Source organism: Poecilia formosa, unplaced genomic scaffold (genome assembly GCF_000485575.1).
Source record: "Poecilia formosa unplaced genomic scaffold, Poecilia_formosa-5.1.2 Scaffold3, whole genome shotgun sequence".
NCBI classification, from domain to species: domain Eukaryota; kingdom Metazoa; phylum Chordata; class Actinopteri; order Cyprinodontiformes; family Poeciliidae; genus Poecilia; species Poecilia formosa.
The window spans coordinates 4316848-4331263 of NW_006799942.1; the positions used below are offsets into that span (position 1 = coordinate 4316848).

General features: G+C 39.8%; 1 protein-coding gene across 2 annotated transcripts in view; it reads right to left on the reverse strand.

Moving 5' to 3' along the window:
- Nucleotides 1-14416, reverse strand: part of mtus2a (microtubule associated tumor suppressor candidate 2a) — a 41822-nt gene that overhangs the window by 27219 nt on the left and 187 nt on the right. For both annotated transcript variants that reach the window (XM_007555942.2, XM_007555934.2), the window contains exon 2: nt 595-2859. In XM_007555942.2, the coding sequence (XP_007556004.1) occupies nt 595-2613 (2019 nt within the window). In that variant the 5' untranslated portion in view covers nt 2614-2859. The remainder of the gene's footprint in view (nt 1-594; nt 2860-14416) is intronic.

Sequence of the window (14416 nt, forward strand, 5' to 3'; positions counted from 1 at the left end):
TAATAAAAAATGTTAATGTTAAGGCGATAACGATCAGCGCTTGGACTTTGAAAAAGATACAGAGGATCTATCATCAACTATGTTAGCATGAGCTAGAATAATACATGCGCAGTAAATAAACTATGCCAAATATGCCAATCATGGCACATGACATTTTTTTTTATTATTTGATGACAAGAGAGTATAGAAAAGAATAATAAAAAAAAATCTTTATTGTCTGCCGGGGGAAAACTGCCTTTGGCTCACCAGTACTCAAGACAAGCTGATAAGAACATTAAAAATGATCAGACACATAAAAAAGCTCATAAAAAAGACATGTTGATTAAAAATGTATTAGCTGCTATTAAACATCCTTTTCATTAACTTCACATTTCTGTATTAAAAAAAAGTAATTTTTTTATTGAGCTGATGTAATACTCTAATCTTAAATGTGTTTTTATTAGCTATTAAAAACTCATTATAAAATTAACAACAAAAAAGGCTTGAAAACACCAGTCTAAATTATTCTTAAATATTTCAATTTATTCCACATGACTGTATAAAAGATCAATCTCAGTGCAAAGATATAGAGTAGATCACATATATCTAACTCACCTCAGATGATGTCCCATAGTAGTTCTCCACCCTTCCGCTCAGTTTCGGGGATGCATTGTGGCTGTGTGCATGTGCTGGGGGAACAGTGTTTGTGTTTCCAGGAGTCCTGATGCTCCTGTTTTGCAGCCCTGGTGGGAAACTGTTCACCTGCATCTCTTGGCGATATTTATCGTAGAGTGGGTTGGAGGCACTAAGTACAGGGGTTCCTCGGGTTTCAGCGTCAGGGTTTCTGCGCGGGTCTTTAGACGGATCCTTAAAGGCCGCTGATGTCTGGCTGTGAGTGTAAGTCGAGAGTCTGGATGGCAGAGATGAGACCTGATAAGGTCCGTCAGCAGCCTGGACTTTAAACTGAGGATTCTTTCGAACAGACGTTATGATCTTGGGGCGGATTCCTTTAGGTTTAAGTTTAGGTGATGGAGAGTTCTCTTTGGGGTTAGAGTTAGAGGAGCTCTGCTGGATGTTAAGAGGCGCTTTTGGGATTCCACTTGTGCTTATGTTTGTTTTCACTGGAGCTCTCAAACAACTGTTGCCATAGCCCTGAGCTGATGTTGGTACAGCTGGGTTGCATCCTGATGGGATGTGCCTAGAAGCTCCAGAGACATTCCTGGAAATGAGGTACATAGAGGGCTGCCTGCGTGGTGAGCCCTGTGGTGTCCTGAGAGGGGATTGAGGAGGGGTAGATGACCTGGATTCAACTCCAGTCCTGTTGGGACTGGAGCAGTTCCTTCGATAAGTGAGCTGAGCCTGAGGTTTGTTTTCCAGAGTGGGTGTGTTAGAGGAACCAGATAGATGTTGTCCAGTTGTAGTTGTCTGTTTTTCCATGGGTGGAACCTCCCTATGGGATGCCTGGTTAGGCTGCCTTAGCTGGGAGACAGCACTCATGTTGTAAAGGTGGGAGAAGTCTGACGGTTCCCGTAAAGCAGATTTTGTGAACTTTCTGCTTGACCTGCTGCTGTGTGACTCTGGTGATGCATTGTTGGAGGAATGTAGCACTGTCCCAGTTTGCTGAGTTTTAGGATCTGGCAAGGTCTTCTCTCTTATCATCTCTGTCTGGCAGAGGGGTCTGACAAGCTGTTGGCGCCGAGGCGGCAGCACCCTCTCCTCAAATCCAGTCCTTCTCCTTTGGCCAAGTGCTCCATCAGAGGACCTTCCATTTCTATGATGACACCTTTCCTCCAGTCTCTGTTCCTGGCCATAGTATTGATGACAGTCATATCTCTCTTGAGGACGAAATGGTGCAGAGTTCTGATTGGTGTCTAGGGAAGCTGCCCTTCTGCTGGTCTGGGCTGAGGTAGTACAGTTGGTGTTGGGAAAAAGGTTTGTCTTGGGGTTGGAAAGGGAAATAAGACATGCGTCACCGCTGGAATCCAGAGCACTAGACAGACTTCCACCAAGAGCAACAGCTGACAGACTGGAAACAAACACATTTGTCTCAGACTTGGATTCCTTCAGACCCCCTGTCCGTCTATCACTGCCTGTCCTGGTGTCTCTTTTCTCTACTGAGCCTGTCACATATGTATCCAGCTCTTCAGTACTGTGACAGGCGATGCGTTTCTCTTTGCTCCTCTGTATTCTGCTCTCTTCCCTGTTGTGGTCGTAGTTTCGTCTGACACCGGTTGAAGCAGAGCTGGCCGTTGAACTTGAGGATATGGACATGGGACCCTCATCCTTACCATCTTTCATGCTTTCTCCATCATCTTCCTCTTCGTTATGCTCCTCCTGACTTTGGTTTCCTAAGAATGTGTGGATTTCAAATTCTCTGAGCTCAGGCTCCATACATTGCTGCTCCGATCCCCAGATTACGATTTTGTCTGGAGAGTCACTCTGACGAACCAGTGGAGGAATAGAGCTTGTGTTGTAACCTGTGACCTCAACTAGACACCCTCCTTCTTGGTCAGTGGCTGCAGTTATTTGATTGGCGTTATCATCACCTGATGGGGTGAAATGGGTTTTATTTCCAATCTTCTCTCCTCTTTCAACGCTGACCCTCAATCCATGAAAATTAGTTGGAATGCTCATCTTTGACTTTTTTATTAAGCACGTTCAGGGGTTGAGGCCATTTACAGAGTCTTAAGAGTTACTTTAACTTTTGCTCTTCCTTATCAGGGTCAGTGTTTTTAGAGTCATTTGGCAGAATTATCCAGGAGTTGGTTATCATCTCAGGAAGTCTCTCTCTTTCTTTCAGGTTGCCACGCAACTTGCATTTAGATTGAGCTATCTAAGTTGATGTTAATGGGTTTAAGTGAAGATAGAAGTCTGATAAATCTGGAAGAAGAAGAAACACACAAAGGAAACTGTAAGAAGGAGCAAATAAGTTCATGAAATTCAACAAATTCTGATAACATTATCATGTTTTGTCCCTACAGAGTTCCAGAAATAGTTTATGTCCCCAGTGTATTTTTAGAATAGCAGCTGTTAATTTGCCCACAGTCCTATTTTCTTTATATTTGTAACTTGTGTTATTAGAGGGTTTTTTTGACACAAAACCTCTCTACCCAAGGGAATGTGGGGAGTCATCAATCAACGTGTCCATAAATGTATAAAGAAATAAAATCAGAACTTCACCATTTACACAGTTTTTGTCAACATGATTACTTCACTGCAACACTTGTATTTAATATGGCAACTACAGAGTTGCTCAACAGTAACAGTAGTTAAATTCAATCATACTTGAAAAACGTAGAAAAGGTTTCTATCAGACTAATTTCAACTGTATCATTTATACAGTTTACATTAAATCAAATCTTGATGTAAGTATAAAGTACACAGTAGCACAATACATTCAAGGAGAAATTATGTTCAAATATACATGTACCCATTTATACTATGAAAACAAAGATCGTGTTTTTCTAGATAATTTATGAATATTTTATATTAGTAAAATCTGTAGTTTGTTGTGGGGTTGGGGACTTAGGAAAGCTTCTAAAGAAAATGGCAACAAAGGTAACCTCTTTGGGAGGATGCAATGAAGGTTAGCACATCAGACGGGTGTTAATGCTTTTGCATGACTCAACATCCCCAAAACAAAATGCCTTATCCATGCTATGAACACAATGGAAATCAAATACTATGTATATGTTGTCTGAATCAGAAGTGGTATCAGAAGTTCTATTTTTAGCACCACAAATTGCGTACAGTAATGGAAAATGACAAAACGTCATGGCTACACAACAACATCTCTTTCATACAGATTCTTCTTCTCCCTTGAGCTGAGTAATCTTGCATGCAGTATACAAAGACGGTGCAAAAAAGTAAGTAAAAATACAGCAGCGGCGGGAAAGCCATTTAGTTTCAATCTTTACATGAGTTATAGCGTGTTATGCCTTTGAGTATGTAATTTTTTTATGAGCAGTGGGGCTGTGGGAGAAGAAAGAGCCATGTGAGCTGATTATGAGCGCAGTGGCTCTGCTTGAATTTAATGAAAGGCTGGAGTAGGCAATGGGTGACTTTGGGAGGATGTATTTTCTGTATCATCCAATACAGATTTTTCCAAAGGAGTGAGAAGGTACTGGCTCAACAGTAATGCCGACGTTGTGGGTTTGTTTTGTTGTTTTTTGTTGCAGGCAGTTGATAATAGCTTACATCCAGATACACAATTACTGGCCACATACAATTTTCTTTGAACACAGTCCACAACTGTGTAATTTTATTGTCTTCCTTAACAATTCCACCGAAACAAAGATGGTGAAAGCATTTTTTTAGTGCAGGATGAATTATCTGTGCATTGAAATGCACACAAACAAAAAACTGACAACACATACAGAATAAATTTGACATTTTTATGCTATTCCAATTTAATGTGTGATTATTAAAGCACACCTTACTGACGGATCCACATTGTGCAATATATTGTTTTAAATCTTTATCAAATAGTATGAAACATATTGAGGTTTTTTCTCCATCGATTGTCTTTGTGCACCACATCATGCGTCTGCCTTCACTTTCCATTCTGTTTGCATCATTTCAGAAATTCAAGTTGAGCCCTCACCTAATTATTTTTCCAGCAGAGGTGTCTGTTCTCATTAGCAGGTCCTTTCTTCATGTATCTGATAGCAGGCATTTTAACAAACTCACTGCTAAGATGGCAGCTCCCTGTGGCTGTGGCTTATTTGTGAATTCTTTCCAAATGCACAAGAATTGAAAGCATCAAACAGAATATGTTTTCCTGATGGTCAGTTGGTTTTGTGAATTTGGCACTCAGCTAAGAAAGATCTATTTGAAAAAGATAAGAAAAAGTGCAAGTTCTTTTATTACACATAAAGATTGCAGTTAAGTATTTGTTGACTTCTATATAGTTTTCTGTTTTGCATCAAAAAGAGAAAGAGAAACCCAATTTGCGTTACATACAAATAACAACAGGCAATCCGCCCACTGTCTGTCCCACTCTGCTCCTGTGTATGTCGCTCACTATCAAATAATTAGCTGGTTACAAAACACACATGGAAAACTCAAAGTGGTAGGGAGAGGAGGAGGAGGAGGCTGAATTCTCCGAGAGGACATGGTGCCAGATTGATTACAGCGCTGATGTAGCACCGAAGCTTGTGCTGATGACAGCAATCTGAGGGAGGCTGAGTGCTCTGCTCAGTCACAGAGCCTGCACCTCAGTACACTGCATTTCAACAAACAACCAGGCTGACAATGCCAATTTGGTACACAACGGAAGAGTATGGAGAATTGATGAACAAGTCTGACAATTTGAATAAAAATATTTGGTTCAGTGCAAAACATGAAATTAAAAATGTCAGAAAAAATAAAAACACTTGGCTCTCTTTCTTTCTTTTTTTTGACATAAAGAATAGAATTTATTAGGCAACTTGGGCATTTATGCCAACTAGGAGCCAATATGTTATTTTCTTTCAGGATAAATAGGGATGGTACCACATTTTGCAGAACGTAGCCCAGTCTGACCATCAAATGTGTTTGGCACACCTTTGGAAGCAAATATGCACAATGACGGATGGACACTCACTAGAAACTAACAAAATGAGGGAGGAACATCCCTCCTACTACAAATGGATGTACTCATAACATGATGAAAGCATGACCCAGGAAGAACAGGTACTTTGATGTTAATCAAGTTCTGTTCCAGATTTTGGGAGTTTTTCGGTGACCCCTTATGTGATATTAAACCAAACCAATTAAGTCGCTCATGACATGAACAAGATCTCACCATAATGTGAGCTGAAAATGTAAACGAACCGAGGAAAGACTCATTTTAATTCGACTATGAGGATTCAGTCTGAGTGGGTGAGAGACTGAGACATAATCTGACGTGGGAGGGATAAGATTTGCACATCGGTGAAAGAAAAGAGTTGCTGAAGATTTCTAATTAGGCGGACGGTGGGGAATGTGCAATGAGAGCTGCTATATGAGCTTTACGGCCCCGTTTATGATGTGACTTACCGACTCAAGCCCAAGAGAGGAGAGCAGAGCCATTATTGGAAATCCCTGACCACAAATAAGGCTCATTAGTAATGAATTGCTCACACTGATGAAACTGGGAACCTGTACTTCCGCTTTAATAAAATTCTTCTCTCCAGACAGACATAAGTGAACCTCAAGATGAAAGCACTGACCGAAAGTATAAGAGACTAAAAAAACAATTTTAATTTTATTTTATTTTTTAAAACTACGGGCAAAATCATGGTGTAATCAAATACAGTTTGAAGGAACAGGAAATTAGTGATTAATTAATGAGTTCTTTTTCCCCCCCTTTTAACCACAGACAAATCTCCTAAGAGACTGAATTTGTTTTATTTTTTATTTATTTTTTACAATGTAAAGGAGATGTTCCAGAGTGTCTTGTAAAAGTATTCATACCCCATGAATGATTTATTTATATTTTGTCTGGTTACTACCTCTAAATTCAGTAACTTTAAGGGGTTGAGCAACATAACTGAGTTCATAACTGTGAATTTGAAGGATATGTGTTTTTTTTTTCTTTTTTACAAATTAACCTCTTGAATTTGTCATTTAATGTTAATAAAATTCAGTGAAACCTCTTAAACCCTTTTAACCTTTTTAATCTCAGTTTAAATGCAGCTGTTCACTGAAGGAGCACAGCAGCCAGGCCAAGGACAAAGCTGTGGAGAAGTTTAAAGCAGGGTTAGGTTACAAAACAATCTAAACCTTTAATCCACCAAAGTGGTGGCAACATTATGCTGTGGAGATGCTTTTCTTAAGAATTTATTTCATGCCAGCATAAATATGACTTATGCTTCATGTCTGACAATCCCAAAATCCCAATAAAATACAAGTTTGATGTTGTAAACTTACAAAATATGAAAAAGATCAAGTGGTATGAATACTTGCACAAGACAGTAAAAAGATGCTTCTTTCTCATGATTGGGCAAAAGCCTCAAGTGATTTGACGTGTTTTAAGAGATTTCTTTCCTTCCTGTGCACAGAGGATGTTCTGAGAAAAACAGTCTACAGTTAAGAAAAGGTAAGTTAAGTGGTAAACTTTTGCATTGTTTTATCTGAAAGTAAAAAGAAATTCTTTGAATTGAGCGCCGCGCTCACTTTCTTATTTTGTTATTTTGCAGCATTTGTTTCCATTTTCAGACACACACACACAGACAACCGCTGAGACAATACAAAGCCAATCGAATTTCTCAGGCACACACTCGTGCCCGACATGCATTTCCCCGGCATCTTTGTTGTTCGTCCAGCAGCACAAGCGGCTTTCAGGGAAGCCATTTGTCTTTGGCACTTTGCTTTACTCTACTCCTCCCCCCACTGGCTAGCAGACAGGTTTTATAGCTCTGTGGTCCCCAAGGGGGACACCAGCAACACTCTCACACATGTATTCTCCCCTTCCCATCTCTTTCATCCACACTTGAGCCGAGATGTGAATTCCAGCACTTAAAATAGAAACAAACGAGACGGCACAGAACAATGACATCTGTTTGTGCGTATCACCATAAATCGTGACTCCTGAATATTTATACATGACATAATCTGATTTAGCACCTGGTTTGCATTAAAACTGGTTGCCCAGAAAGGTGGAACTCGCTCCAAGGCACTTAATGCTATATTTATTGCATAGAAGTAATAAATAATACTTTGCTGCTCAGCACATTAAAACAGACATAGTAAACAAAAACAGAACATTCCATGAAAGTCATCCAACAGGTAAAAGCTCAGACAATCCTCAGACAATCCTTGCCTGCTCCTCCTATATCTGTCTGCAGCACAATACGGACAGAAATAGCAGTGGAATGAGCTAAATGCTTCATTATCACAGTGCACAATAGACACCCCGTCTGCAGAATCTCACAAGACGATTCACTGCGGTGTTGCTGAGCGCTAAGTCAAGAGATAACTCATGGGATTTACTATCACATACAACAAAGAAGCTAAGCAGCGCAGGAAACGACATATAAATAGTCTTGCGGCTTTTGTCTTTATTGATTTGAACTGGTTTCCCTTTTCTGCATCAAAAACAACAAATGTTCCACTTTGCTTCTCTGACTGTGGTTCACACCATATTCAGACAAGCTTCGTTCCTACAGTGATCCCATCTGTTTTATGCCTCTCTTATGAGATTATTATTTTTTTTTTTTAAGTTTTTGCTGTGCTGGTCCAGCCAATCAAATCTTTCATCTTATTAATGAAGTGTTTATAAGGGCAGGGTGAGGCAATCAATCCCATTTCCATCGTCCTAAGGGGCCACATCAGCAGACTGCAGCTTTGCTATCTGTCTCTCTGCACTCCCACATCATGGGGCAGGGGGGCAGTAACAGGATTTATGGAGAATCTTGGGTCAGAGTGGGTGGTCATAGCTAAGTGAATAAGGGGGATATGGAAATCAGATCATCTCCAATAAAAGATGATTTATCTCCTTACCGCGTGCAGGCATGCCGTGTTTGCTACCTGCTCTGAAACTGACGGAAACTCACAAAATGCCACTAATGGGATTCATCAGATGAGTCAGAAATGGCCAAATGCAATCACACATGGAAACATTTTCATGCTTTGTCTCTTTGCTGCTCTCACAACCAAGAGATTACTGCAGTAAAACCTGCAACAAGCTCTGAAGCATATCTAAAGAAGCAACAATAAAATCGACATGCACCATGTTCTGAATTTCTATCTATGCAGAAGAAGAAGAGAAAGGACATTTTAGTAACTCCATTATACAACCACACATAGCTCAGTCTGTGGCTACAATGCAACTTTCCCTCATTTTGCTATGTATTCAATGTATTTTTCTGAACTTGTATGTAACCCAAAGTAGAACATAATTGTGTAATTCATATTTTTTGTCATGAAATTCAAGCAGTTTTTTTAACCTCTTCATTCTTTCATTGTTTATTTTATTTTATTTTACATCATAAATATTATATGGAAGAAGGACCTTTGTCTTTTGCAGCATCTATAATCCTGCTTTTAGCTCCATCCTTCCTCCCATCAATGACCAGCGTCACTCTTCCTCCAGAAGAAAAGCATCCCAACAGTACGATGCTGCCATCACCATTTCTCATCGTAGGATTAGTGTGCATGGTGCAATATTTGTATTTTTTTATGCATACCCCCCCCCAAAAAAAAAAAAAAAAACAACTATATTTATACTACTTTTAAAGTGAAAAGTGAAAGTCTTTTTGCTAATAAATTCCTTTATGGTCATGGTTGAATGTGTAAAAATGTGTGAAAGTTCAAGGCATGAGAATACTCCTACACACTCACCCGCGTAGCCAGATTTTTGATGGAAAAAAAAAAAAAGCTGTCACTCGCAAGTACAGGTTTATGGCAAACAGGCAATGCTTGTGCTATGTACTTCATATTTTTTTCATTCTTGCCTTTGGCAATCACCAGGAATCAATTTTCACTTCATAAGGCAGGGTTTTTTCCCTTCACCGTCTTATTTTGCTGTGCTGCGCACCTTGCAAAGTGATGAAATACAGACAGAGCCAAAAGAGTAGAGAAAATTAAATTGGGGTTTAAGTTATTAAGATGGGACAAACTGATATTGGTCAAGCGACAGACGCCGGTGCAAACGAGCAGATTCGCCCCATTTGTCATAAAACGGCGAAAAAGGAGATTGTGAGAGAGCAGTCAAAACACAGACTAACATCCATCGCACTGGTGGCAGCTTGAAGGAGGCGTGAAACGAGGCTGCCTGTCCACACCGGTAGCTGGTAACTCTGCATTATTATTAACAAAGCCCCTCCACCCTCTACCCTAATGCCTGTCGCAGAGTGAGAAATGTTAACTCTTGCATGCCTGAAACTGTATGGGACAAAGAGAGGAAAAAAAAAAGTGCCTTACATTCAAGCTGTGAAGAGTACAAATAAAGAGATGCATTCTTCGTTGGACTCTGAGGAGGCTGCAGACATTCAGAGCCAGAAGGGCAAGAGGCTGAGTCACCTTTGTTTATTTTAAGAAAATACAGACTGTATGATGAAGCACAGAGGAAGTACGATTGATGGGAACTAGTGAGAGGATTCTAGATAGCACTGCTATGTGTAAATGTGAAATGTGTTGTAATGTCCAAACCCTTGATGTGTGGGGGAGGGAAGATGGTGAGAGGTGAGTAATAAAAAAAAAGGCAAAATGAGGGTTCAGGAAGGACAGAGGGAAAGAATATATTAAGAAAAGAAGTGACTGTTTTCATTCTGGGGGGAAATGTGCTTAACAGAGCCATGAACTCCTTTGGGGTTGGGGGCGACATCTCACATGCACGACTGTTCTGGCGAACAGTTTTATTTTTAGCAACACGGACAAGGCTGAAAACCAGAAGTGGATAGATGCAGAATATGAAGAGGGCTCTTTAAATATTGATCATGTGGATTTCTGTCATCTTGCTGATTTGTGAAACGGGCTTTCAAGGAGCTCTGCACATAAAAGGAATTGTTCAAGTAAAGGCTCCAGCTTACTTGCTCTTGTTACCCAAATGAGCTGACTCTGTGCCCTTGAACTGACTGCTGACATTCTGTAAAAGGTTGCACACAAGTGAAACAATGGCTTTCACGCTGACTCTCCACGGCATAGGGACGTGCATGTGCGTATGCGAGGAGGCGTGTCTCTCCCCCCTCTCACCCCTCTTGTCTTGGCCATGACTGCAGGGGAGGAGCCATGGCGGGCTCATTGCCACCTTCCAGACAAAAGCAGCGTGAATCTGAAAACGCGGATTTGAGTGCGTGTGTGCTTGCTCACATGCATACATAACACGCTGATGAGATTTATATACATACTGACAAAAGTGGGCTAGGAGGTGGCTGCAACAATACAGTTGTCAAACTAACTGGAGTCTCTCTATGTTTTCCTAAATTGTTAAGATTCTTCTATTCAAAACGTAACTACAGTAACTAGAGGTGCACCAATTAATCTTTCAGAGCTCAGAGTTGTTGGGGTTTTTTTCTCTTCACGTGCGTTTGGCGTGTTCAGAGACAGCAAATATTCAACAAGTTCAAAGCCAGTGGGATTACTTGGTATTACTGTTGTTATTTATGAAACAAAAGCACTTTATGTATGCAATCTTGGACAGCTAGAAGATTCTCTTTTAAGATAAGGAGGTTATGCAGTTAGTTTTACTGTATATAATTAATCTTTTCCCCTCTTTTTGTTTGTTTCTTCTCTTTTTGTGCTGTAAACCTTTGGCAACAACAACAACAACAAAACAACAGATTATGTGAAAATCAGTATTGGTCAAAAAAAAAAAGATTGATTGGTGCATATTTAATTCAAGTAAACTTTATAGCATGCACTAAGAGTCACACTGACACAATTTCTGTGTTTCTTCTCACTTTTCACAACTGAACTGTTTCCCATCCTTCTTCTCCTTGTTTGCCCTTTAGAATATCCTGGAAGGTTTCACTAGTGTGCAACACTCCTGGGCTTTTCGACAAGCGTTCTTACCCGCAGAAACACACACACACACACACACACACACATGCGTGCATATCATATCTGAAACAGATGGCTTCTGTAAAACACACACTCACAGACACACACACACGTTCGCAGCAGTGCGCGCTGTGTTCTTACTGAATTGATCGCAGCTGAGATATAGCTGAGGTCAGACATATTGTATCAATCATGCAAACGTCAGCATCCAGAAAGGCAACGACAACAGACAGTTGAAAGGTCACTCGCGGGCAGCGTCGTGTCAGCCTGCGCGTTAACATGACAGGAAGGGTTTGCTGAGGTTTAACAAAATGAACTGGATGATCCATAAATGTGGAAAGCTTGTGGTACTGGAATCAATAAACATTATGAAGTGCACTTATCAGACACATTTTAGTAAAAGGTTCTTAGTTTAACCAGTACCACCAGGCAAAATCCTAAAGATGCCAATACAAAAACTGGGGTGAAGTTGGTCTCAAATTGCTCTCCACAATCTCAACGACAACATTAATATCAGAAACAAATCAACTATTAAGGTGCGAAAGAACATATTCACTTAACCTTTGTTTGATGCTTCAATTCACACCTCAGGTACTCAGGGCCTTCAAGCAACACAATGGAGAGACTAAAAACAGTTTTCCAAAAGTGTCAGAAAAAACCAACAACCATGGCTGGGATTTTTCCTGGCACAAAGATAAAGGTATCAGACAGGAAGGTGAGGTCTTAATTAATGCCCTCCCAACAGAGCTGGATCAAGGTTGTATGAGGCCCTGGGCAGAGTTTGGCTCACCTTCATTTAAACCATTCACCCGGAACGGCTCAACCGATCTCCCATTTGTACTGCCCTTGCTTTCTTTGCTTTCTTTGTTTTGTACATTCTCCAGCATAATATGCACAGAAAATGTGTTCCTGGCCCAGAGAGCTTTACATTTCAGTAATTTCCAAATAGTGAAGGTTTAATTTCCAAATAGGTTTAGGATAGAGATGGGGGGTCAATCCGATCCAGTATTGATACACTAAAGAGATGTTTACTGTCAGATTTGGGAGATTAGATTAATTTTAAATATAGGGGCAGAACTTGTTACAGAAAAACAATATCAGTGCAGTCTGCTGTTGCTACAGAGTGAGCACTCTGATGCTCAGCATTATCTTTTTTTAGAGGTATTGTAATGTTGAATTGACAAAAATATATGGGTTTCTGCAAACATTTAAATCAATATAAACTGGGAGAAAACACATCTTTTACTTTACAACATAAAGGACTTGGAAAATTTGAGCTGCCTGTCAGGCCATGTTCACGCTGCAGCCTGAAGTGACCCAAATACTTTTTTTTTTTTTTTACCCTTGTGCGACCTGTATCTGATCTGTTAATGAGAGTCTGAACAGCACAAATCCATTTTTTTACAAATGCAACCCACTTGGCTATGTGGTTCTAAATCTGATACATATATGATCTTTTCAAACTGTGACCTGTGTGTCTATGTGGCCAGGTCACACGGAAGCAGGAAGAAAAATGTGGATTAAGTTGTTAACGTGCTGGCTCCAGTTGGGCAACAACTTTAAAATTTTAAGATATTGTCCACTATTAGCAGACATGTTTACTTCCGCAAACATTCAGCACAGTCTACATGTGACGTTACTGCTTCTTCTAGTGTGCATGCTGCACACTTTTAGGTTGTTTGCAGTTCACACAGAACATCACATGCAAGTCGAATATATTTGGAAATGTGAACAACCACGCAAAAATGTTTCAGATTTCACAAAAAAAAAAAATCTGAATTGAGCATTAAGGCTTGCAGTGTGAAGGTTGCCTTAGAAGAGTTTGACACATGATAAGAAAAGTTGTAGTGCAGAAAATATTGGGAAAGATTGCTCTTGGATATGCACACCAACTGTACTACTTGCAAATAAATGTTGATAAAAATCAAATGTTGTTGGCTTTATTTGATTAAGACAGAAAACTATTATGTTAATGGGTGACTTTTTTTTCCCATTAATACAGTCACAGCGCACATAAAGGCATTCAAGAATTGTTCTGAGATTCATGATGCAATCATCAGACTTACAGATAATATTGCAAATAAAGGTATGAGCAAAAACTCCAGCAGTATAACTGACACATTCTTGAGAGTGTCAGCACTTTTCTATTTAATTTTTGATTATGAATATTTGCAGATTTTGAGAATCGATTCAGAACACCAAAAGTCCTGAATCAGATCATCTGCAGATTAATGTATTTTGTCACATATACAGTTGAACCCAATTTCATTGGGCCCCCCAACAAGCAATGGTTGCAAAATTCACTTATACCCAGGGTCGAACCTGGAAGTCATCACACTCTATCCAGACAAATGAGGTTGGAGCAACCACAACTGTAAAATTAAGAAGGTAATTAAATAATCCTGTCATTGAGTCATAACCTAAAACCATGCAAATATCAGGATGTTTCTCCTGAGCCTACACACAAGAATAAGGTAATAATTAATAGAATCTGTATTTTTCATGAACAACTTATCAGCACGTAACACTCCTGCTGAAATCCATGCAAATTTAATGCAAGTGGCTATTACCTCACTATACAGAGGGTAATAGCTCTAGTCTACAAGTCAAGCCTGTAATTTATACAAGATCATTAGCAACACACACTCACAGATATCTCACCTGCTCCATCCATCTCATCAACCTGCATGACCTCACTTTTTCCTCCAATCCCGCCTGTATTATTTAACCCTCATTAAAGAGCAGTCTCCTTTACACAAACGTGCTAAATGTTTTTTCTCCTTTCTTTTTTAACAAATAAAGCAATGACATTAACATTTAGCTGCGAACGAATCGGTTCGGCTAGAAGAAGAAGAAGAAGAAGAAGAAAAATAATAAAGCAAGCAAATACATGTGCGACACATCTTAAAACCGCAACTGGCCTCTGGATCAACGCTGCAAAAAAAAGACATGCGTCGGATGTTTTCTGTGTCGC